This window comes from Heptranchias perlo, chromosome 27 (assembly GCF_035084215.1).
Source record: "Heptranchias perlo isolate sHepPer1 chromosome 27, sHepPer1.hap1, whole genome shotgun sequence".
NCBI lineage: Eukaryota > Metazoa > Chordata > Chondrichthyes > Hexanchiformes > Hexanchidae > Heptranchias > Heptranchias perlo.
In genome coordinates this window covers 27354440-27380636 of record NC_090351.1, presented here as the reverse complement: position 1 = coordinate 27380636, position 26197 = coordinate 27354440, and the positions used below count along the sequence as shown (strand labels likewise).

At 42.8% G+C, this 26197-nt stretch overlaps 1 protein-coding gene across 2 annotated transcripts in view; it reads right to left on the bottom strand.

Moving 5' to 3' along the window:
- The window catches only part of LOC137344480 (hematopoietic progenitor cell antigen CD34-like), a 50018-nt gene that overhangs the window by 4661 nt on the left and 19160 nt on the right, over window positions 1-26197 (bottom strand). For both annotated transcript variants that reach the window (XM_068007474.1, XM_068007476.1), the window contains exons 3-4: window positions 25375-25646; window positions 9059-9199 (exon numbers count right to left, since the gene is read on the bottom strand). In XM_068007474.1, the coding sequence (XP_067863575.1) occupies window positions 9059-9199; window positions 25375-25646 (413 nt within the window). The remainder of the gene's footprint in view (window positions 1-9058; window positions 9200-25374; window positions 25647-26197) is intronic.

Here is a 26197-nt window from a genome sequence, read left to right as displayed (position 1 = left end):
CAAGTCCATTAAATTTCATTCCCCTCTCAGTGTCTTGCAATTGAGCCCTTTGAAAATTATCTAATGAAGTGTTTGTATAAAGTTCTTTTGTTTTCTATTTTAATTGTAGGCATTAACCAATTTATTTTAAATGTGTTAACATCTCTCTTAAAATAACTGGCAAAATAATTTCATCCCAATGTATTTGTTCACTAATCTTTAAAGAACCCAATTTTAATGCATGAGTCAATACACCTATTTAACAAAACAAATTTGACAGGAGGATTTTCACAGCTCTCCTCCCTGACTTCCTGCCAGAGATTCTAATGTTTAATTCGGGCCCAATTTAGGCAAACAAGGAAGCATTGACTTTTGCGAGCACAATTGCCATTCCCAGAGGATTCTATGTTTTCCCAGACTTTATGTACACCTGTTCCACCGTTTGTTTTTCTGGAATACTGAAACATACAGGAAGGACTGATTGATTACTATGGGTTTGATCTTCACTGCTATTAAATTCAAAGAGCAAACAATAGGAGCAGTGTAGTTAACTGAAGTCACTTGTCGATTATTCTTTGCAATGTTACTTTGATGAATGTTCCCTATCCTTGTTAGGCACCTAAATATATCTTCAATTATATTTGGAGATTACCACTTTAAAGAACAATGCTGCCAGTATAATCCCACTGGGAAAATTGTTGTGATTTGGGCCATAATCCAGAAAAATTGGGTAGCTAATATGTCATTAGTCAATTAGTTGCTCTCTCGCACCTTCTGGAAAATAGGGTGGGGGTGCACAATCCACATCAGTTCTCTTTTCTTCCCTGGCCTGTGGTGACCATCAACTACATCATGACCGTTAAGCCTGTGAATTTTCTTTTTTAAATTGGTTAAGTGTTTACATCTTTGGGGCTGAAAACCCTAGGCCCTCCTGGCGCACTCCCATGGCAAACCTCAAATAAGGCAATTAAAATGGAGGGACTGGTGCTAGGACTCTCTCCATTGGGGCAAAGGTTTGGTGGTCAGTATGTTCAGCAAGAAGAGACAAATTAGATTATTTTGATCAGGGACAAGTAGGGAAGGAAGGACAAGTACCCTGTTGTGGTGATGATGAGAGAGAACTTGTTTGTGTGGAAGGATATTGTTGAAGAGGACGGATAGAGAGACTCTCATCATGTGGGGGCAGATAAAGAGAGTCAACCTAATAAGTTGGGGGTGGTCAGGAAGAGGGAGCAAGGCAGTGTAACCTTATTGTGGGCCATCTCATGCTTTATTGGGAGTGTGAAGAATGGTTGTCATTGGGGCTTATTGTGTCAATGTTATAAGACACTGTAACCTGTGGCTCACTGTTGAGCTCTGTCTTGGAAGATCCATATGTATTCTTTTAAAAAGATGAAAATAAGGCAAAGATCTCTGTGAAATGTCACATAGGATCCAGGGCTAACACTAACCAGGACAAACAATGGCCCGGATTTAGCTATAGCCAGTAAATTGGAGCAGGCCTACTGCCAGGATTTTTACAATGGCTTTTATTAACCTACTGGAAGTAGGGCACATTTCAGACATTTATTTTCTGGATCCAATGCCAATAACAGAAAACTTACCACCAATAATCTGGATAGTCTAATCCGGGACATATTGGGAAAATTGCTGATTTAGCACCTGATTTTTCACTTTTATGGATGGCAGCGGAGTTAAGACTAGTCCGAAGTTGGCCTTTGCACCACTTCTTTAATGTCTCTTTTAAATCACTTCAGGGATTGGACACAACTAAAGTCTTATCCTGTGCACAAATGACATTTGGGCAGGAGTGGTTGAATGAATCTAAACCTAACTCTCACTTAAGTTTTGAGGATATTTGTTACTACTGCAAGCACCGGCCATGAGAAATGGCTCCCAAAACAGCCAGATATCTGATGGGTGGATATCTAAACATTTGTAAGTGGTGATTATTGGCACCTCTGGTAGGTTAAAAAAGATACTAAAAGAATTCTGTCAGTGTCCGTGTTCCAAATTATTGGCTGGAGAAACATCCAGGCTATTGTTTTCCTGGTTAGAGCTAGCCCAGGATTTTATACAGCATTTAATAGCATTCAAATCTGCGTAGATATAACTTTACTACCAGTCATAAACTGAAGCCACCAGACAAGAGTTGCTGTGCCTAAGTCAGTTTGAAGTTGGCCTTTTTCCTGTCAATTTTTAATGTACTTTTTAAAAATACCTATTTTTGCCTCTTTCTGTCTATTCAAATGAAATAAGAGCAGTTGAGATAACGAGAAGCGATTAAGTAAATATATTACAGCTTCAGGTTTCCAAGCACACTCTCACACAAGCCCTTCCCGGGTACAGTAAATGATTGTTACTGACTCCCTCCTGTAGATCCAGTGGATGCCACCAGGGGGCCCTCACTACTTATTTGATCAGCATCAGTGTGCAGCTGTCCTAACCTTCCCCAGAATTTAAAGTAGGGAGCAATGTAGGGAGCAATGCCTTACAGCAGTATGACTAATTTACACAAATTAATTTTGGAAGTAAAGTAAAACACTCATATCTACATTAGTTCTTAGGTTTGCTAAGTTGGCAACGTAATGTGAGTATGAAGAATTAGTCAGACAAAACTGTGGGAAAGCATTTGTCCGTTTCATTAGTGGCAACTCTAATCAGGCTCCCACACACAGTGTTGCCAGTGAAAAATTATTTTTCCTCCTTTAAATTTCTGATGAATTTTACATAAACAGTAAATGACAATAAGATAAACTGGGTTTTGAGAGGCAATGGAGCTTAGCAGTGTGAAAGAAATGAATTAACACGCACGGCAACAGCGATCATGGCTTGGCTTTTCCAGAAATGCTACTAATCTACACTAGTTTTAAATGGTGCTGTGACACTCTGGCAAGTAAAGCCAATTTCAGGACGGCGCCTACAGTAATAGTAATGCTCTTAGTCCACATGGGCCAAATAGGTGGTGGGTCAATGTGTTTACCAGCCTCACTTAACTTTACAACATTTGGGAAGGAGCAGTGATAACAACAAACATAAGATCAGCATGCTACCAAAGTATACTTTTTTAGTTTCCCCCTTGGATGTAATTAGAATCACATTTTCAGAACACAGTATTCCAACCATCTGTTTGCAAAGAATTTAAAAGTGATATTTTAATAATTCTGCTCCAGCTCCATACTGAAATCCTGGGCAGGATACTATATATATCAGAAAGTAAAACGACCAAATGTTTCTAACTGAAAACTTCAGTTTACTATGAAATAATGGATATATCGGAAAATGTATCTATTGTCTGACAGGAGTTAGCCTGTATGACTTTTTCTATCCCACAAAATCTCAGCTTGAATCTACTTGAGTCAGGCAGTACTTAAAAGAGCTTTTAATAATGGACTAGGCATTATGGTTCATGGGAACTGGAACATGTCACCAAGGGCTGGGATTCTTCCCACTTGGTTCCAGCTAATCCTGCAAGCCAATGTCATATGGTTAGGGTGGTTCTTACTGGACAAACAACAGGAATCGTACCAGTGCTCTGTACTGGTAAGCAGTGCAATATTTGCTGGTTACATTCCTTTCCAAACTTGGGGGTTCCTAAGCTTTGATTGTTGCCAATTTGTATCTAAGCTCTGTGGACTTAGGTAAACAGAGTGCCTTCCTCTGGGGATAGAGCGCGCACTCTGCATCAGGAAAATGGAAACATCTTGTGGATTTATCAGCAGTTTGGTTCAGAGAGTGTTAAGCCTGGTGGTGGGTTTTGGTGCACACCAGACGCCCGTCTAACTGAAAAACTACTAAATCTCAGTCAAATTAACAGTTGTGCACTGCATTGAAGATTGTATGGATTGATGTCATCTCAAAGCAACCTTTTTAAAAAAGAAAACAAAAATAGACAGATCAGACAGCTTTAATCATAAATTTTGTAATACTCTGAATTTAAAAAAAAGATGCTGCTGTTGATATTCATTCTATAACTCTTTGTATTTTCAGTTTTAAAAAAAATCTTTAGAATAGAAATATTGAAATTTCTGTATATTCATAAAACTTTGCAAATAGCTGCAATACATATGTGTATAGTAATGCTTGATCCGTATCTCTCATTTCACAACTATCACATGGGTGTAGTGCAATAAAACTGTCAACTCCAAAAACCCACATTTAGGGCTCGATTTTCGGACCCCCAAGCCGGCATCAACCCGCCCACGTCTGGGTTCCCCAGTGACGCGCTTACATGAGCGCGCAGGCCCCGCATGCAGGACTCCCACCGGCAATTAAAGCCGGCGGGGTGCCACTTAAACTAATTAAGTAGGTACTTCAAGTCGTTTGCAGACCTGATTGACCTGATATTTTAGGAGGGATGGGATTTTCAAATCAACTGAGACTGTTTCCCGTAATGGGGGAAACACTCCCAGTTAAAACGGACGTGTTGCAGCCACCAGCCTGTGGCAGCTGCAAAGGTCCATTGGACAGGTGGGGGGGTGGGGGAAAAGACCCTCACTCATTGCAGGAGGTCACTCTGTCGCTTTGGACAAAGTTTGGCCTCCACCAACCTCCTCCTAACACTAAAATTCACAAACTTGGAACCTCAACCCCGGAGTGCGGACACATGTACCTACCTTGCGGACCCCCTCAAACGTACATCTTCAGGATGGGGGCCGCCATAGCTGCAGTCATGACCTCCTCGGAGGACGAACAGCATCACCAGCCTCGCCGACCACACCGTCCACCTCTGACACGTGGAGCTCCACAACACAGTGCTGTGACACATCCACCTGCACAGTAGGAGGGAGGGCAACCGCAGAGAGAGATGCGTCGCAGAAGGCACTACCCTCGCCACAGGGTCTACAGACCAAGGCTCAGCCTCCTGGGCCTCTCTGAGGAGCAGTGCATACGGAGGCTCAGACTCAGTCGTCTGGTAGTCGCGGACATCTGCAGCTTCCTCAATGATGAGCTGCTCCCAGATGGACCGAGCAGCATCTTCTTACCTGTCGCTGTCAAAGTCACCACTGCTCTCAACTTCTTCGTCTCCGGATCCTTCCAGGGTGCCACCGGGGACATCGCTGGGGTCTCTCAGTCGTCTGCACGCAAGTGCATAAGGCAGGTCACCGACGGCTTGTTCTGCAGGGCCTCGCAATATATCAACTTCCCCATGGATGACCTCAGCCAAATGGAGAGGGCAGTGGGATTCCATGCTGTGGCTGGCTTCCCACGGGTGCAGGGTGTAATCGATTGCACCCAGATAGCAATACGAGCACCTCCACATGAGCCACGACTGTTCGTCAACAGGAAGGGCTATCACTCCATGAACACTCAGCTCATCCATGACCACCGCAAGAGATTCCTTCACATATGCGCCAGATACCCTGGCAGCTGCCACAATTCCTTCATCCTCCGGGAGTCCAGCCTCCCGCCCCTCTTCCACTCACCCAACACCCACAAGGGCTGGCTCCTCGGGGACAAGGGATATCCCCTGCACACGTGGCTTATGACACCTTTGAGGAACCCCACCACCGAGCCACAGCATCGATATAACGATAGCCACATCGCTACCAGGTCTACAATTGAGCAGGCTGTAGGGCTGCTCAAGATGCGCTTCAGGTGCCTTGATCATTCTGGGGGAGCGCTTCAATATGCATCACACAGAGTGCACAACAGGGCACAACAGAGAGGGGTGCCGCTGGAGGAGGCCCCATCCACATCTGCCACCCATATTGAGGAGGAGGAGGAGGAGGCCGATGAGGAGGAGCAACCCATGGGCAGAACAGCGGCTCATCTGGCTGCTGGCGAGGCCAAGGAGTCACTGATATGTGAACGGTTCTCCTAACATCAGACTGTGTGAAAAGTCCAGTCCTCATCACCTGGACAGAGGAGCGGCCACACCAGCCCCCTCCCCTATTCCCTGCACAAAACAGTGGTGCAACTACACCTACACCCACTGAAGAATGACCCAATGGGTGGCATCAAGTGTGCGTGTTCATGGTGAACCTCATGAAAGGGACCTATTCCACAAGCCAGTCAAGAATGGGCAAGACGTGGCAGAAGTGGTGATAATAATAAGATTTATTGTGAATGTGGAAGAAAACAAATATAAATAAAAAACATGATAAATCGTCAAACACCCTTGTACATCCCCTTTGTGCTCACAAAACGTTCGCCTTACGTTTACGGGAACCCCTACGTGGTGCTACCCCTGTGGCTTCAGCAGAGGTAGTGGCAGGTTGCTCTTGACCATGCCCTGACCAATTAGATGCATTGCGCGGATGCCCTCTGGGTTTCGGTGCCCGTGAGGGTCCCTCCAAAGACTCGGCCACCTGGAGAGGGGGCAGCATTGCAGGTACTGGTTGAGAGGTGGGAGCGCTTTGAGTGGCGTCCCCACTTCCATGTCCCCTTTCACCATCATCCCTCTCCTGGCCCAGGCCCAGGCCCACATCACTCCTTCCATCCTGCTGGACGACAGTTTGGAGGACCTGTGTGAAGCTTTGGCAGGCCAGTTGTAAGGTATCTGTCAGCCTGTTTAAGGCAGCAGAATGTTGCTCACTCTGAATCCGAATGGCCGTTGTCAGGGCCTGAATGGACTCATTGTTGAGCTGTGCTTGACGCTCGATGGAGGCTACCCTTTCCTCTATCGCAGACATTCCTGCACCTACCCGCGACACTATCTCAGAGATGTCTTCACGTCCCTGTGACAGTATTCCACGCATGCAGGAGTTGGACTCCTCCATCCTCCGCGCGATTGTGGAGAGTGCGTGTGGCAACTGTTCCAGTCCCTCGGCAATGTGCTGCTGCCCCTCGATGACTCTCCTTTTCACGGCTGGCCCCCAGGGTTCAGCATCTGGGTCCAGCTGAGCAGAGCCTGGAGAAGAATGCACCCACCGATGCGGACTCTCCACGGCTGCCCCTGCCACCAGGGTCTGCTCGTGCTCACATATGCGTGGTGACTCACCATGTGCAAGCCCAATTAAGAGAGGAAGGGGACCCACCGAGGTGTGTGTATCTGCGCTGGTGGATGAATGGCTCAGATGTGATGATGGACCCTCAGAGGCCGACAGGTCCTCTGAGGAATCGCCCTGCACAGCCATGGCGGTCGCAGATGGGCCTGCAAGAGAACAGAAAGCAATATTAAGCATGTGGACAGATGTTGAGGTGCTGCAGATACCAAGTGATGCTAAGATCATTTGCTATCACGAGTGCTGAGTGTTAGATTTCTGTCACCAGCCACTTGTGCAATCCCAGTCTTGGCGTCCGCCACGGACAGGCACTCCAGCATGCGGCTTATCTCGAGTGCCTGCTGCTCCGTATCTGTTAATGCCACCTGGTGTAGCGGGCCCCCTCCGGTCTTTGCCCTCTCCCGGGCATTCTGGCATCTCTTCTCCTATCAAGGCAAAACACAGAGGCGTGATTGAGTAATGGTTGCATGGTGACCCGCTGCATGCATTGGTGTGGGTGGAGTTGAGCGTGAGGGAGATGCATGGGAGGGTGCGTGTGCGACATAGTCATGAGATTGTATGAGGATTGGGTTGCGTGGTAGTGTTCGAATGGGAACTGGGGCGGTGAGTACATGCAGGCAAGGTGAGGATGATAGTTGAGTGAATATGAGGAGTGATGCAAGAGCATTGTGGTGGCAGTGCAGAAGGGGTATTGTGGTGGTGGTGGTGATGTGGAAGACGGAGTGTGCGAGAATGCGTAAGTATACTCACTTTGGCTGACCTGGTTAGGTCATTAAATCTCTTCCTGCACTGCACCCAGGTTCTGGACACGTTGCCACTGATGGTGACCTCCTCGGCCATCTCCAGCCAGGCCTTCTTGGTGGTGGAGGGAGGACTCTTCCTTCCATCCGATGGGAAAAAGATTTCCCTCCTCCTCCTCACCCCATCGAGCAGCACCTGGAGTGAGGAGTCCGAAAACCTTGGAGCAGCCTTTCCTCTGGCCTGCTCCATGCTCCTAAATTGGTTGTTTGCTGCAGGAGGAGCATTGGTGGACTGCCCCTTTAAATAGGGCTCCTCCTGCTGACGGCCTGTGATGCGGGTGCGCAGTGCGCCCGCTGCGCAGGTCTAGGACGGGAAACCCGAAAGCCAAGGTAAGTGCCTTCAATCAAGCTGCGATTGTGTGCGGAGCACCCCGATTTCACTGGGCACGTTACTCATGCACCCAGTCGACCCCCCCCGCTGCCAACCCACCTAATATCGGGCCCATAATCTCTCTTAATTTTGTGCCCATTCATGGCTAGGAGACAGGTTTTTGCAGTCCAATCTCCAGGTGCCCAAGGTTTTGACCTGATTAAAACAGAACTTTATTAACCCCAAAAGTAAAATGTAATTAAAGATTACCAAAAAAAAACTTTCTTTGGTTATTCCAGCAATTAAGTAAAGTTCAAAGCTTTATGCATGTTTTCCAATTCTACTTTATATTTACCATTAGAAATGATCAAAGATTGATTTTTGTAGACTAAAAAGGCATTTGCAATTTAAAAGCAGCTAAGAAAATTCTAATAATTACTCTGCACCTTCTCTTTGCAGTAGCTGCACGTAGTATGCAATAAACAATTTAAAGGTTTTGAGTTTTTGAGTTAAAGCTTTGTCAAGTGGATGAGAGAAGCGTACGATACCATAATTAGTAGGCATCCAGTTAATAGGTAGTCTTTTAAAGGGAACATTTGCTTAGGCACCAATTTTCATTCCTCACATATTTTGCATGTTTGCATCATAGTTTGCACTGAACAAAGGGAATGCTTTATAGCTGTGTTCAAATAATATATTTGTACACTATAAACAGAGCCACTACATTTGTTGTAACATAATGTGAAGCTTTTAGTGATACTGGCGCTCAGCAGATGAATCTCCCCCCAAATGTGGTCATTACTCTGACAGTTTAGGAAATTATGAACTTTACACAAGTTGCTCTCTGCCCACATACACACACATATCTTTCTCTGCCCATGTACACAATCACCAACAGCAAGGCATCCTGGCATCATTAGATAAATTTTACTATAACGTTTACCATTTTGTTTTGACCACTGTGATAGAACGTCAGTATATATCTGTATATTCAGATACTTCTCTGTATATTAGACAATTACCAGTCTCTTGCTCTGTGGGCTCCAACTCCGTTTGTTTACGCGATAGTACGCAGCCAGAATTATTGCGGCAAGAATCAATCCACAGGTAAGCAATGAGATTAACACCACAGGTTGGTTTGTTTTGGAATGTTTGATTTTATCCTGGAAAGAAAGGCAGGAAAATAATCTCAGTGTGATGAAATGTGTTTCAATATTCTACAAAGAATAGCAGTTGGATATTAAACATTTTTAAATTACTAAATGTTAATGGGATGATATTCTCATTATAGGCAATAAGGCACTTTACACAGTTATGCAACAGTAAGTGCATTCACTTAATGTCCAGGTATTTAATACTGCAACTTTAGCCAAGCGCTGTCTTTATTTATCACAGTCATCAAAGTAGACACACAATCAGAGGTTAGCTGCAATTTCCAAATCTACCATCTCAATAAGTGGAAATGAGGTCCATTACATATCCTGATATGTGCAATGAATGCTAATCATGGAATGGTTGGGAAAACCAATCTGTCAAATACAAAGATGCATTCTTTGCAACAAAATTGTTTCTTTTGACTCCAAACGTCGACTTTGAAAACTCTAAAAGGAAAGGACTTGCATTTATATAGTGCCTTTCACATCCTCAGAATATCCTGAAGCACTTTACAGCCAATTAAGTACTTTTTAAGTGTAGTCACTGTTTAAATGTAGGGAAATGTGGCCGCCAATTAGTGCACAGCATGATCCCGCAAACAGCAATGAGATACATAACCTGATAACCTGTTCTAGTGATGTTGGTTGAGGGATAAATATTAAATATTGCCCAGGATACCAGGAGAACACTCTTGAATAGCGCCATAAGATCTTTTACGTCCACCTGAGAGGGCAGACAGAGCCTTGGTTTAACGTCTCATCCAAAAGACATAATCCAAGTGTCAGCTTGGATTACGTGCTCAAATTTCTGGAGTGGAGCTTGAAACCATGACCTTCTGACTCAGTGGTGAGGATGCTACTACTGAGCCAAGGCTGACACCTAATACCAACAAATACTGCAGCTTTATTGCCAAAGGACTAACAACTTAAATGAGTGGCTCCTCAGAAACTGGATTAGAATAAGCAATGGTCACAAGTACCCCTGAAAAGCCCTGAGGTGCTTAACAATACTTCTATGGCCAAAGCACATGTTTGCCAAATATTTCAAATTAATACACAGGAGAGATGTTAGATCCCTAAAGTCTCAACAATTCAGCAAGTATAAATTATGTTTTTTTTTCGAAACAATTACTGAAAACAGTTTTTTTGAAAGTACTGTTCATTTTGCCTACTTTAATAAGATTGCTAATGTCAGTTTATTTAGTCAGCAACACACATGAATAAAATAAATATTCCTCAGACGCATTTTAACTGCATAGATTATCCTCTGATTCCCTGGCATTTGAAGCAGTTTTTATACGTTTCCACTGTCTACGAAGTTTAAATCCATGATGTCTACTCAATAGTGACAAGATAAACATATTTAACCGTCTCCATTGTATCCATTCATGAGGCCATAACTATCTCAGAGTAAGAGATGAGGCACAAGACTGTGAAGAATCCTCAAATAGACACCTATTATTTGCTATCCAATCCAGGAGAAATTACACAGGTCTGTCAAGTTTCAAGAGGACTAATCACTGGGTCTTCCAAAGAGCCGTCTCTCGGGTACGATGAGCAGATGGAAAATCTGTCACACATGACAAATGCTGGCCCTTTTAGAAATGTATCACCATCACAGAATCTTGCAAAGCTAACATATACCTCCTTGAGCAACCCATTGGCATGGTCCTTGTCACTGTGCAATTTGGTGCAGTCAGATGTAAACTAGCTTCATCACATTGTATAACATTGAGCAAAGTAAGTGGAGACAAAGGGGTTGATGGGCCCCCAAATGTCAATATAATAGATTCTATACATTGGAAATATTTGTAATGAGACAGTGCTATGTGATAGAGTAAGACACAAGTTCAGTCCCACATTTCCCATGTGATAATTGATTTATCTTGGTTGAACTATTTAGAGATAGGAGGAGTGACTTGATGTAAAGTATTTCTCCAAAGAAATGGAAGGAGAAAGCAAAAAAAAGAGAATAAATCAACCTAGGCAAGCTGGAATTGGCAAGCTGGTAGCTGTTTGTTTAAAATGGCAACTGTGACTTCCAGTATTTCTAGCACGCCTGATTTATCAGGTTATAAGCTCAGAAACTTATATTTATTTAGACGAATCTTATTTTTGTTATCCTCCATGTAAGCTGTTAACATCGTCTGCATTCTATTTATCAACCAGCCTGTTATTTTCCCAATCACTATCTCAAGTTCTCATAAAATTAAAGGAATTTATACTGGATAAGGTGCCTTGTAATGCATGACATGCAAACTTCAAGATCACAGGATATGGTCTATCACACAAAAAGGTTTGGCAGAATGATGCAACTCAGTAGAATATCACAAACAGTTTATCATTTTTCTCATGAGTCTATAGTTTTTTAAGGAATCTTACAACACCAGGTTATAGTCCAACAAATTTATTTTAAAATCACAAGCTTTCGGAGATTATCTCCTTCGTCAGATGAATGAATGAAAAGGTTCTCAAATCGCATATCTTATACTATGTTGGGACAGCATCACACCAATCAAAAGGTGTCGTTGTTATTCAAACAGGCCAGTCACGGAGAACAGCACGTACTGGGACGTTTTTGATTGGTGTGATGCTGTCCCAACATAGTATAAGATATGCGATTTGAGAACCTTTTCATTCATTCATCTGACGAAGGAGATAATCTCCGAAAGCTTGTGATTTTAAAATAAATTTGTTGGACTATAACCTGGTGTTGTAAGATTCCTTACATTTGTCCACCCCAGTCCATCACCGGCATCTCCACATTATAGTTTTTTAAACAGAGATTATAAAAACTTTAGAAAGTTTCTCTTTTGCTTCAACTAACAAAATCATGCATGAATAGGATTATTTAAAAATGTCAATTGTTCACTTTTTTTTGAAATGAGGAACTATATTAAAACTTTAAATCTTTCCTCCTCCTCGGATCCTCAATAGACACCTATTATTTGCTATCCAATCCAGGAGAAACTACACAGGTCTGTCAAGTTTCAAGAGGACTAATCACTGGGTCTTCCATGGAGCCGTCTCTCAGGTACGATGAACAGATGGAAAGGATACAGCTCTATGGGTGTTAAGGTCATTCATACAACTGGCCACTCATCTGAACATTGAAAGTGAATCCCAGCAGTTAAGTCAAACATAGGGGGGAAAGGCGAATCATAAATATCATTACATGATGTCCATACCTGCACACTTTCTATCAGGGGTCACTTCCCTAACAATGTGTTTTGACACATCCTTTCCTCTCCTCTAGCTCAGAACAGGATTATCTTTTGCACTGGTGTAATTTTTTTGCATTTCCTACATCAATCATCTTTATGGTCTCTTTGACCGAGATTGCCAAATTTAATTCTGATTTCTGCGTAAGTTGGCAGTTTTGTGCCGATATGCTGCAGTCTGATTAGTCCTGGCAAATTTTTGATGATGTTTTAAAATGACAAGTACGTGTGGTGTTTCATAATTATATTTGAGTGCCTTACTCTGCCATTCTCAAGTTAATTGTTCTATCACTAGTAAATTTCATTTACACACTGTGTTTAAAGTTAACTACCCTGAGCTGAGTCATCAAACCTGTCAAGTCAATAGACAGTGCAATTCAGAGCTCCACTACATAGGTACTTTGAAATATTTTATTTTAGATATCAGTGTAGAATTAATAAAGACAAAGGGCTCAATTTTCGCACCCCCAAGCGGATGCGTTCGTGGCGGGGGGGCTGTGAAAATCAGGGATTCCCAGGACAGGTCTGGAGCCCGGCTCCAACCCACCCACTTCCGCATGTCCCCAGTGACGCGCTGACATGCGCGCGCAGCCCCCGCATGTGGGACTCCCGTCAGCAATTAAGGCCGGTGGGGTGCCACTTAAAGTAATCATTAAGGCATTTCAGGTCGTTTAGAGACCTGATTAACATGACATTTTAGGAGGGGTGGGATTTTGCAAACAACTGGGACTGTTTCCCGTACTGGGGGAAAACACTCCCAGTTCAAATGGACGTGTTGCAGCATCAGCCTGTGGCAGCTGGGTGTGGGTGGGGGAGACCCTCACTCATAGCAGGAGGCCACTCTGTCACTTTGGACAAAGTTTGGCCTCCACCACCCTCCTCCTAACAATCAAATTCACCAACTTGCACACTTACCCCGGGTCCAGACACATGTACCAACCTTGCGGACCCCCTCAAACGTACATCTTCCAGATGGGGGCTGCCATAGCTGCAGTCATGACCTCCTCGGAGGACGAACAGCATCACCAGCCTCACCGTCCACCTCTGACACGTGGAGCCCCACAACACAGTGCTGTGACACATCCACCTGCTCAGCAGGAGGGAGGGCAACGGCAGAGAGAGATGCGTTGCAGAAGGCACTACCCTCGCCACAGGGTCTACAGACCGAGGCTCAGCTTCCTGGACCTCTCTGAGCAGCAGTGCACACGGAGGCTCAGAGTCACTCGACATGTAGTCGTGGACATCAGCAGCATCCTTCATGCCGAGCTGCCCCCGGCTGGCCCGAGCACCATCTTCTTACCTGTCGCTGTCAAAGTCACCACTGCCCTCAACAACTTCTCCTCCGCATCCTTTCAGGGTGCCACCAGGGACATCACCGGGGTCTCTCAGTCATCTGCACAAAAGAGCCCTGCAAATACACCTACACCCACTCTGCAGTGATACAATGGGTGGCATCAGTTGTGGGTCCGCATAGTGATCCTCAGGAAAGGGCATTATTGCACAAACCAGACAAGATTCGCAAAGACGTGGCAGTAGTGGTGACAATATAATATGTTATGTGAGTTGATCAGAAATTAAAAATAGGTAAAAACCATGACAAACCCTCAAACACCCTTGTGCATCCCCTTCATGCTCACGACATGTTTGCCTTACGCTTCCTACTGCACATATGTGATGCATGCCCTGTGGCTGCAGCACAGGTAGTGGCAAGTTGAGTGAGGCTGACCATGAAAGAGATGCATGAGAGGGTGAGTATGAGATAGAGCCATGAGATTGTATGAGGATTGGGTTGAGTGGTAGTGGCGGGATGAGTACTGGCGAGGTGAGTAAGTGCAGGTAAGATGAGGATGAGCTTTGAGTGGGTGTGAGGAGTGATGTGATAGAGTAGTGTTGGCAGTGCAGAAGGAGATGTGGGGTGGGGGCGGTGATGTGGCAGGCGGAGTGTAGGGGAATGAGTAAGTGTACTCACTGTGGTTGACCTACTTAGGTCATTGAAGCGCCTCCTGCACTGTATTCAGGTGTGCGATATATTGGTGGTGCAGGTGACCTCCTCTGCCACCTCGAGCCAGGCCTTCTTGGTGGCAGAGGCAGGCCGCTTCATCCTGTCCGCCGGGGGGAGGATCTCTGTCCTCCCCCTCCTCCTCACCCCATCCAATAATACCTGGAGTGAGGCATCATTTAAGCTGGGAGCAGCCTTCCCCTGGGCTGCTCCATGCTGTAATTTCCTGCAGCATCGGTCAGTGGAGGACTGCCCCTTTAAATAGGGCTCCTCCAGCTGACAGTCTATGCTGCGCATGCGCAGTCCGCCCGCTGCGCAGCTTTCCAGCACGGAACCTGGAAGCCAAGGTAAGTGGCTCCAATTAGCCTGCGATTCCATGCGGAGCACCCCGATTTCACTGGGCACGTTACCCACACGCCCAGTCGACCCCCCGCTGCGAACCCGCTGCCCTCCTAATATTAGGCCCAAAATATCAATATGGGATTTGTCAGAAGAATTCTTACATTTCTGCCTCATTGAACCAGATCATTTATTTTACAGTAATTTCATTGGATAAAGAATTAATCTTTTGCATGTGTCAAAATCAAAAATGACAAATGACACCAGTTATGTAACGTTTAGTGGTTGGCTGCACACCAGAGTTCCAGAATTAATTAAACAATGAGCTTAATGTTCTACCAGGAGTCACATGCTTATGGAGTATCTCAGCAGCAACCAGGAATTCCAGCTGTTTCTTCACTAATGGAAAAGACTATGACAGCTAAATTATATCTCTGATAGCTTTCCACAGTCATGAAAGAACAGGGATGAATACTGCTCAGTGAAGCAAACCTCTATATCCTACCTGCCAGGTGCACTTTTGAAAACTAAATTTCGTTCAGGTTTGTTCTATCAATCTGTATATTCAAAAAAACAAATAGTTTCTTGCCAATTGTTTTCTCTCTTCTCTGAAGCAGTTGACTACTTGCTGATGAACAGTTCTATGGGCACTCCTCACCTCTGGCACCTCGCCCAAATAGCCATTATTCATGTTTAAGTCATGACAGTGAATGTTGGAAAACTATTCTACCATATAGGCATCACAACTGAGCCCACTCACGTCCTCACCAAATACAATCGGCATCCTTCCAGGGTTTGAGAGGCAGTGATAAGAAAATGGGAGCCCTGGTTCATTTTCCCTTTTTAACCAAGGGCCTTCATGGCATTTGTACCCTCTTCCACCACTCTGACTGAGATCATCTAATGCATTGAAACTAGGGACTCTAACAAGGGGCATTTCTGATTTATTTATGTAACTGCAGTTTGTGAGGGTAATAAAAATGTTTTTAATATACCTGCAGTGGGCGAGGAAAACACTATAGAGTTACAAATGCAACCTCACAATGGGAAGTTTCACCTGCTAGAAGAACATATTCATTTTAATGGACAGACAATCAAAGGGTGCCTGACCCCAATTACCCAATATCTACTTCCGGCAGCAATGCTCCATACCAGGACTGTTCATTCATAAATTCAGGTCTTATTTAGATACTCAATTAAAAAAAAAATGTTTTCATTACCATGCTATAGGAGATCCACTGTCTATATATCTATCTGCATTTATATCAATACCTGCAGAGCTCCAGTGGTGTTGCTCATGGTCAATCAGAATATAATGCTGTTTTATATGGATAGGAGTGTTATATAACGAACAATGTATTATTCTGGTATGGTCTCTCTTTAATGTCTCAAACTCAATTATTGTGAAGTAAACAGGGGTTCAGGCCAATCTGAATTTAGTTGTTGGGTTTGATCTGGAAAAGTTCTTGTACGTTTCAGGCTGCAGATCAGAAATTTTGAATCTGTAACAAAGTGTGACATCTGGAGTGTGATGTCTGGGTGTGCTGGATGTAATATTTTAATATGTTACTAGCAGATTTCTCATGGTGTTGATCAAGGGATGGGGGGAGGGTTGCAGGATCTGTTGTACTGGAAGCAGGTAGTCTCAGGGTATGGGACCAGTAGGAGGATTCCTGGAGTATGGAAAATGTGGGAGAGTACTGGCTTTTGGAAACATCAGGAAGAGAGTACAAGGGATATGGTAGAAACATCTGTAGCCTACGTCCTACTCACCCTTAACCTGGAACATCTTCCCTACCATTCTCCTCTGTATTCTGTGCTTTAAAAAGGTAAGAGATAAAATTAATTACATAGATATAGGAGAGGTGGTCTCAGGGTAATGTACCAGGGGAGAGTGGTGATTTGTTCCCTAATGTATCAAAATTATATAAATATATAAACACATTTATGCAATGCGCTATTGGTACATAAATAACCACACCTTTGTATTTACTGAATTGATTTTCCTGTCAAAGTTATCTCAGATATAGTTCAAATGTTCATGCTTTACTGTTTTTATTTTATACACACAAAAGAAATCACAGCTACTTTCAATGTAGATTCACTGCATCTAATAATAGTTTCCCTGGGTTTTCATGCTGTGAGTCCTTAGTCCTTTTCCATCACTGATTACAGGATTCCAGGGGCTGGGCTTATAAACACAAAACGTGCACTAGGAAAGGCTGGTCTTCCTGCTCATCATTAAAAGAAAAGGTACAGTATGTTATGTACCACCCACATCTCAAAACGTGGTGATGCTCACTAGGCGCAGAAGAAAGGAAGTTTTACATGCGTTCTGGGAGTTTTGTCCACAGGCCATTTGCATAGATCAATGTTGGTGCTTTCTGGGAGCTGTAGTCTGTGAGGGGCTGAGCCATTTCATTCAGGAAAACTCCAAGGACTCAAGTCTCAGGTGCCTGAGAGAGCCAAGCCTCCAGAGGTCAATGTCATTGAAGAACAAAAAACGGCAACTGTATAGGTAAGTTTAATGATTTTGTTGCAAATTATGCAATTTTTTAATGTGTTTTCTATGTTAGAAACCTGATTTTTAATGCCGTGTTTTCAGGTTTACTGACAAAACAAGATAGAAGCCAAAAATATTGTGAGTGATTTCTTTGTTCTCTTCCCAGTTATTTAATTGGTAGCTGTTGTCTCAATGCTAATTCTTCATTGCCATTTCTTGATCGGTTTTGTTCCCACTTGGTACTTGCTCATTGGTAAGTTCTCTACTGTTCATTTGTGATTTGTTGCTATCTTAGAAATTTGATGAAATCAGGTGCAATGGAACAAGTATTATTCAATAGAAAAGTGCATTTCAGCTCCAACATGCAATTTTATCCTGCACTCGTTATTATCTTTTTAAATGTGTTTTTTTCTTCCAAAGGATGTTATTGCCCTTGGACTTGGCCTGACATCAGCAAATGTTCAGGCTGTTGCTGGCAAATACCTAAAGTGCTTGCGGCATTTGCTTGAAGTGCAAATTATCTTTTGGACATTCCACCCACCCAACATGGCTGCAATTATTCCTGCTAACACATCTCTGTTCGACAGCACTGCTACCTTCTGCTCTTGTTTTTCTAGCAAGTGCAAGATTCAGGGAATATTTCTGGAAGGTGAACCTTTTGCAGCGTCCATTGCAGAATGTAACTGATCTATAGTGATAACACGCTAGTGTCAGAATAGGAAAGAGGCTCAGAAAAGCTAATATATTGGAATGTGGGATTAGCCTACCTCATGCTGTAAAGCCAACGATGACGGAGAAAGCATGTTGTGTGGGGTTCATGCTATAGCCGCTAACATTTCCAATTTCTTTATTGTGCTCTTCCCCAAAGCTACCTTGCTATGGACAAACGTCCAGGACAGAGGGCTTTTTAAAAATAAAATGTGGAGTAAATGAGATGGATAAGTTATTTCTTCACCTCACCCCACCACAAATTATCATATCCCTTTTTGACGATAAGTCGCTAGCATCAGTTTTGAAAAATCATAATTTTATAGCCAGGTAAAAATTAGTCAGGAATCAGGCAGCCAGCCCAACTGCCAAGAGAAAATTCTTGGCACTGAGGATTAATGCAAATCAGTAATCTATTTCATTTTTAACCAAAAATGTTGAAATGTCTATGGGAAAGCTACGAGGAATAAATAGTCGTACCTCAAGCTGCTAATGGAAAATGAACTCTTTCAGGGAAAATAATGAGAAGCCCAGCAAACAGGATATGACCTGAATACCTTAACCCACATAAATATTTTTACACAGTGGAAACACTTGTCATCATAAGCATTTCCTTTATAGATATATTTGAAGCCTGACAAACTTCTGACTAGTTTGCCAAGAAGTTTTATGCTTGGATCATGATTAATTATCTTTGGATCATTATTGCTACAGATTTATAGAACAATGGTCAATTCACAATAGTTGCACCTCAGCTTATTTAACTGTTCCTTCTGTAATTCAGCCTGAATTAATACTCAAGATTGCCTTCCCATAACAAGAATAAATAAAAATGATCTTTTGCAGTTGGGATTAAAGACTACAATTCTTACATTCACTGTTGCATTCACACAGAAGCATCGAGAACACAGTATGTATTCAGCAGAAGTCAGTGCCATGTGTCTCTCAACTACAGTTGAACATTGCACTCCAAATATTTTCTCCCATAGAAAATTACGTTGGTACAATTTGCTGTAGCAGGGCATCTAATGGCATTTGCCATTAGCTAGACTTGCCCTTGCACATTTAGGTTTTTAAATTTTTTGCGTGGCAAGTTGTTGAAAGTGCGAGTTGATAACGGGGCAGCGAGAGAAACACGGCATCTGGGACCTGAGTGAACAGGGCAAGCAACTGGGTATCTCCTTAACCAATCAGATTGAAGGATTGTGAAATTAACACAAGTGTGAGGTATTACATTTTGGTTGGAAGAATAAGGGCCCACATGCTGCTTGGATAATAAGAGTGTAAATGGAGTAGAGGAGCAGGGGGATCTGGGGGTACAGATACACAAATCACTAAAAGTAGCAACACAGGTTAATAAGACCATAAAAAAAGCAAACCAAGCACTGGGGTTCATTTCTAGAAGGATAGAACAGAAAAGCAGAGAAGTTATATTAAACTTGTATAGAACCTTGGTTAGACCACACTTGGAGTATTGTACACAGTTCTGATCTCCATATTATAAAAAGGATATGGAGGCACTGGAGAATGTGTAATAAAGACTTACTAGGATGATACCAGAACTGAGAGGTTATATCTACCAGGAAAGATTGAACAGGCTGGGGTTCTTCTCTCTAGAAAAGAGAAGACTGAGGGGTGACCTGATGGGGTTTTTAAGATTATGAAAGAGTTTGATAGGGTAGAAGTAGAGAAGATGTTTCCACTTGCGGGGGAGACCAGAACAAGGGGACATAAATAAAAGATAGTCACTAATGGGACTATCTTTTATTTCCAATTTCCAATGGGAAATTCAGAAGAAACTTCTTTACCCAGAGAGTGTTTAGAATGTGGAACTCACTGCCACAAGGAGTAGTTGAGGTGACTGGCATAGATGCATTTAAGAGGAAGCTAAATAAACACACGAGGGAGAAAGGAATAGAAAGATATGCTGATAAGGTTAGATGAAGTAGGGAGGGAGGAGGCATGGTCTGTTGGGCCGAATGGCCTGTGTCTGTGCTGTACATTCTATGTGATTCTATGTGACAGCACAAGGATGGAGAAGGAAGTGTAAATTAGAGTGGATGAATTCAATGTCAAATCAGGTACAGAAAGAGACATAAAGGGAGGGGGAAAAAAAGGTTGGATTAAGACAGAGAAAAAAAGAGACAGAAAAGAAAAGCAGAAAACATTTTATTTAATTTAAAATTTTACAGCCTGAAGGAATGAGACTTGACACTTCTAATAGGTAATTTTCAGTGCCAGAGAGGTTGACTGGCAGTAATTAACACTTATCACGTCGTTAAAAGGGTACTTAGACTGAAATGGACAAGAATTAACTTTCTGTGGCAAGTTTAGTTCATATTTACTGGGCAAATACAGGAACTTCATGCCATACACGCATGCCAACAGTGAGGCAAACAGCAAGATGGCGGAGCAGTGGAACTCAGACACAACTTTTGGATATTTGAGTTTAACCACACATCTGCCCACTCCTGAAGTTGCTGTACCATTTGCGCATAAATAATGGTGAGCATCATTAGACTCACCGTGATATTGAACGCAAATTATGGCCCATTATTAGAAGTGATAAATATTCTATGAAAGTTCCTAATCACTTCCATCAACTGGCAACATACACTGGTTTGACTGAAGAACAATGGAAAATCTAGGGTGATACAGAGAAGGAACTGGAGAGCTATTAATCAACTGCAACAACTTTCATTTATATAGCGCCTTTAACTTAGTAAAACGCCCCAAGGCGCTTCACAGGAGTGTTATCAAACAAAATTTGACACCAAGCCACAAAAGGAAATATTAGGACAAGTGACCAAAAGCCTGGTGAAAGAGTTAAGTTTTAAGGAGTGCCTTAAAGGAGAGACAGGCAGAGCAGTTTAGGGTGGGAATTGCACAGCTTGGAGATATGTACCATACAATATATCATTAGGGCCACTGATTTACAGTGATTGTAATAAAAATGAAATTTGACTTCTTCAGAGTATTGTAAGAATGTCAATGATACTTTTGGGTTCAAGTTACGTGATTATGTGTGCATTTACATAGAAACTGTAAATCAATGGCTACGATCACTGTTAACTAATTTTATCTTTTGCCATTTTTAAAGCCATGGAATGCAGAGGAAGCTCGTAGGGAAGATGTTCCAAGATGTCGACAGGTAGCAGGTAGGAACTGTGTGTAGCAACATGGGGGATTGGGGTGGCTATGTGGATTGGTAGTATTGAGAGGGTGGTCCTGAGGTTTTTGAGCAATGTGGGCATGGGTCATGGGTTGTGGGAGAACTGGGAAGAAGGTTGTGGGCTGTGGGCACATTAGAACTGGCAGTGCTACTGCTTCGCAGCACTCGGAGGGGGATATGAGGATCTGGTAGGAGTGGATAGGGGCGTTAGGGTATGGGACTGCTGGGGCAAGTTCTGGGTTGTGGGAATAGTAGGATAGATGTCCTGCCATTTGGAAGCGCCAGAAAGAGGATATCAGCTTTGATAGAAGTGGAAATGGCGTGTTGGGAAGTGGAAGCTCAGGGCAGGGTTGGGGGGGGGGGGGAAGGAAGTGTCTTGGTGTGTGCTGGAGAGGCTTCCGAGGGCGTAGGCCCACTGGGAGAGTGTGGCACTGGTGGTAGGGTGGAGTTTGGATGTGCCAGGACTGGGATGGCTGTGGTGAATTGTGGAAGGGTTTTGAGGGGTTTCTTAGTGTGTGAGTGCGAGGAGTGGGATGGGGATTGGTAACAGTGGGAGGGGGATTACGGAATGCCACTGGCAAAAGCATGGTGATTGTGTTTCCTGAGGGTGGGTAAGGAATGAGGTGTGATGGTAGCAGGAGAGCGGGAAGAGGCAGCAGAGGAGAGTGAGGAGGGAGAAAAAATGGGAGCTCAGGGTGGGAGGAGAGAGAGGTAATGGTGAGCAGAGGGTAAAATATAAGTGCACCAAGAGGGAAGATATGGGAATGGTGATGCAGGAATTGGATGAAGAAGAATAAACACCATTCACTTCCCGGAAGTATAGAAAAGGGCTTCTTCAGCAGTGACCTAGGGAATTTGATATTATTATTAAAAATAAATGTTGGAGCATGTATTTTAAATATTAGATATTGATGTAGTAGTGAAATAGCAAACATCTATTATTTTAAATACATATTTGCCGCAGTGGGAGGGGGAAGGGATAACTGCAACCACGAGAGAAGGCAACGGGGATGGGCGGGTAGCATTGGGCCAGGGACCAGATTTTAGCTGCTCCAATACAGGTGACACTGTGGACAACGGTACCACCTATCTTGGAGATGGAACTGGGAGATCTCAAAGATAAGTATGCAACAGACCTTGGAGGTCAAGCTTGGAGGACTCAATTAGAGGTAAGTAAAGTGAATAGATAAGTTTAATCATGAACAAAAAGTGTGACACATAGGCACCACAGACGAGTATCAAGGAAATAACACGATGAAAATAACATGACAGGAAATTGTTACAAGAAATAAGTATCACATTTACAGGAAATGTGCTCTATACACAAGATTTTTAATATATTTACGCATTGACCGTAATTTTTTTTAAAATGATATATGTCTTAATATACCAGAAAATGATGCAGGATGAATTGATGATTTCGAGGTTGTACACACTGCTCTGATTGTGGGTTTCTGCTGGGCCATGTAGAACATAAAAGCACATGATTAGTGATTTAAAATCTCACAGAATGTGATTCTCATGATGAAGCACCTCATACAGTCTGGCTTTTAATCAGTATTATCAGGTTATTTTGATTGGTGAATTACAATAAAATCGGCTCTGCACCATACATAACATAGCAACGCTTGTTGTGCACAGTGGCTAAGCTGTAATACCACCAGGCTGCTAAACAATATGTTCCATTCTAAATTGGCAGTATACCAGCTGGGGTACAAATTCCCTATGCCAAGCTTAAAACAATAAGTCTTTTAACTAATTAAGCCAAAGAAAAATACTGTGTATTTCCACAGAATACTACAGTCTTGGATGAAGTACAATTTATATTGCAAAGTTCTGGATGATCTATACAACTCACTCACCATTACATTGCTTATGGTCTACATTATCATGATTTACAATAGGGTAATACAAATTATGTCTTACTCATAATTTCCCCTGGTTATATCTTATTTTAAATTCCTGCAGATCAACAATAAAGGGGTGCAGGAACAGAGACCTGGGGGTGTATGTACACAAATCTTTGAACAAATTGAGAAGGTAGATGGGGTCCTGGGCTTTACAAACAGATGTAAGGAATCTTACAACACCAGGTTATAGTCCAACAGTTTTATTTGAAAATCACAAGCTTTCGGAGATTATCTCCTTCGTCAGGTGAGTGAGTGAAAGGTTCTCAAATCGCATATCTTATATTAGGCTGGGACATGATCACACCAATCAAAGGTGTCGTTGGTGTTCAGACGGGTTAGCCACGGAAAACAGTACATCCCAGTATACTGAATACACAATGGGTCAGATTACACAGACAAAGAGAGAAAGAGACCCGAAAGGCAGAGAGAGAGAGAGAGAATGTCCAGTTGTATTAAAAACAGATAACTTTTTTATCCTGCTGGTGGGGTTACGTGTAGCGTGACATGAACCCAAGATCCCGGTTGAGGCCGTCCTCAAACAGAGGCCTTGAGTACAAAAGCAAGGAAGTTACACTAAACCTTTATAAATCAGTGGTTAGGCCCCTTCTGGAGTATTGTGTCCAATTCTGGGCACCACACTTTAGGAAGGATGTTAATGCCATAGAGAGGGTTCAGAGGAGATTTACTAGTATAGTACCAGGGATACTGGACTTCAGTTATTTGGAGAGACTAGAGAAACTCTGTTCTCCTTAGAGCAGTGAAGGTTAAGGGGAGGTTTAATGGAGGTGTTCAAAATCATGAAGGGTTTTGATAGAGTAAATAAGGAGAAGCTGTTTCCAGTGGCAGAAGGGTTGGTAACCAGAGGACACAGATTTAAGGTAATTGGCAAAAGAACCTAAGGCGAGATGAGGAGAAATTTTTTCATGCAGCAAGTTGTAATGATCCGGAATGCACTGCCTGAAAGGGTGGTGGAAGCAGATTCAATAATAACTCTCAAAAGGGAATTGGATAAATATTTGAAGGAACAATTTACAGGGCTATGGGGAAAGAGCAGGGGAATGGGGCTAATTGGATAGCTCTTTTAAAGAGCCGGCACAGGCACAATGGGCTGAATGGCCTCTTTCTGTGTTGTATCATTCTATGATTATACACTACGTGAAGACGTGATGCATGAATCCATGTTTGTGTCCCGTTTCTGGTGGTGTAATGGTGTTTGTAGCATAGTCATGTCGATACCATGGTCAACATGCACCTATATTTTTCAGCAGTCCACTCAAGGGATGTATATATGTTCTGACAGTTTAGAGTGGGTCGTATACTAGTGTGTGAAAGCAGTCCATAAACACCTGAAGCTGAAACCTCCAGAAATTAAAAACACATCCCCTCCCACTCCACAATCATCCACTTTCTCTATCTTGAAGTTGGCAACATCCTGCAGATATTGTGTTAATATTACAGAACCAGTTCTACACATCCAGGAAAAAAATGGTGCCATCTTCCAACAGCGCTGGCCAGTTATGTTTTCCACCAGGAGCACTATGTTTCTGTCAACATGGGTGAAACTACTTGTTGAGATGGTTATCTGTGCTGGCGAATAGCACCAGTTCAATTATATAAGAGTGCTGTTGCTGAAGTTGTTACTCGCATTGGGACCTGTCCTATTAACGTAGCACAGAGGACATGGACAAAAAGGGGAAATGTTTACAGTCTTTTGGATGAACCAGTGGCTCCTGGAATCACGCGAGGATGGCAATTCATTTTGTTTCAAAATGTGCTTTAACAGCAAATCATCAACATCAGGAAACATTATTTCTAAGCCAATTGAGAGAGGATGTTAAAAGTTTACTTCTTGAAAGACATCAGTGGATGTGAATGTTCCACAGATCAATTGTTAGTACGTGGGAGGTGAGGAAACACTGGAGAAGCACGTTTCCTGTTTTTGAAGCAAATATATATTGAAATACAAAGTTCATAGCAGAATGTTTAATCCAAAACTTGGTTTAGCAAAAGTAAGAATTTTACCCTTTTAGCTTGCAAACTTTTCAAAATCTGGTTTTGTTTAGAATATTATGTACTTGTTGCATTCAGTCATTTTCCCACTTCTGTTACGATGGTTTCCTTCAATTCTGATGTTTTCTTGTATATCTTTTTATGCAAATAGATCCTCAAATCGCAGGGTATAGTATGTGCATAATGAAAACCAAAATTTGTGTAGGACTACTATATTTACTCTGATAAAGGTGTTACCATTACGACTATTATTGTGGTTGTATTTACAACACAGCAATTTTTCATATGAACAGAATGAATAAAGTTATAAACAATCATTTACCTGCATTTCTGATTTTGCTCCATTTCTCCCATTGAAAGAGTCTGAATGTGTTGTTGAACTTAAATTGGTTGAAATGCTTTCAGTGCTATTGAACACACTGGGAATGCTTTGGTTGCCCTGAAATATCACCCCAGTCTCATTGATGTCACTTTCAGTTGTTAATTGATTAGATGAACTTTGAGCTGAACTGTTTGGAGCTGAAGTATTTGACACTTCAGGTGTAGCAGTAACATTAGATTTATCCAATGAGCTTTTGATTGTAGAAGGAACATCTGTATGCAACAAGACCACAACAACACAAATATATTGACTTGTTAAAAGACTTGTACTTACTACATGGCTGGCAATTTCAGTATTCACATGCTGTAACAAATCTTACCGAACTTTAACACTAAACATCAGGGAGTTTCAAATTGCAGTTTTGGTATTATGTTTTGTATTCATTAACTAAGAAACTAATATTTTTCACCGGTCTTCGCTTTTATCTCCTCTTCTTCTGAAAGCTGCTAGCTCTTGTTGGGGTACCTACAACCCTCCGGTGCATGTGTGAACATAGACGGTGAGAGTTGGCAGGAGATTTGACCACAGATGATATCGCGGCTGAGCTGAATTTCACACCCAAATTCCACACATACACTCTCTTAACTATTGGGATCAATGGAGAAGTCAGGAATGGGAACACCTGCTGGTTTTTCCGATCCCTAATGCAGAGGCATTGAGGCCAGTTGTAGTGAATCAACTGCAGCCTCAGTTAAAATCAGCCAACTCAGCACAGAGCAGGAATCAGTGTGTGTGTGAGAGGGAGAGCCCACCTGTTGAAGTA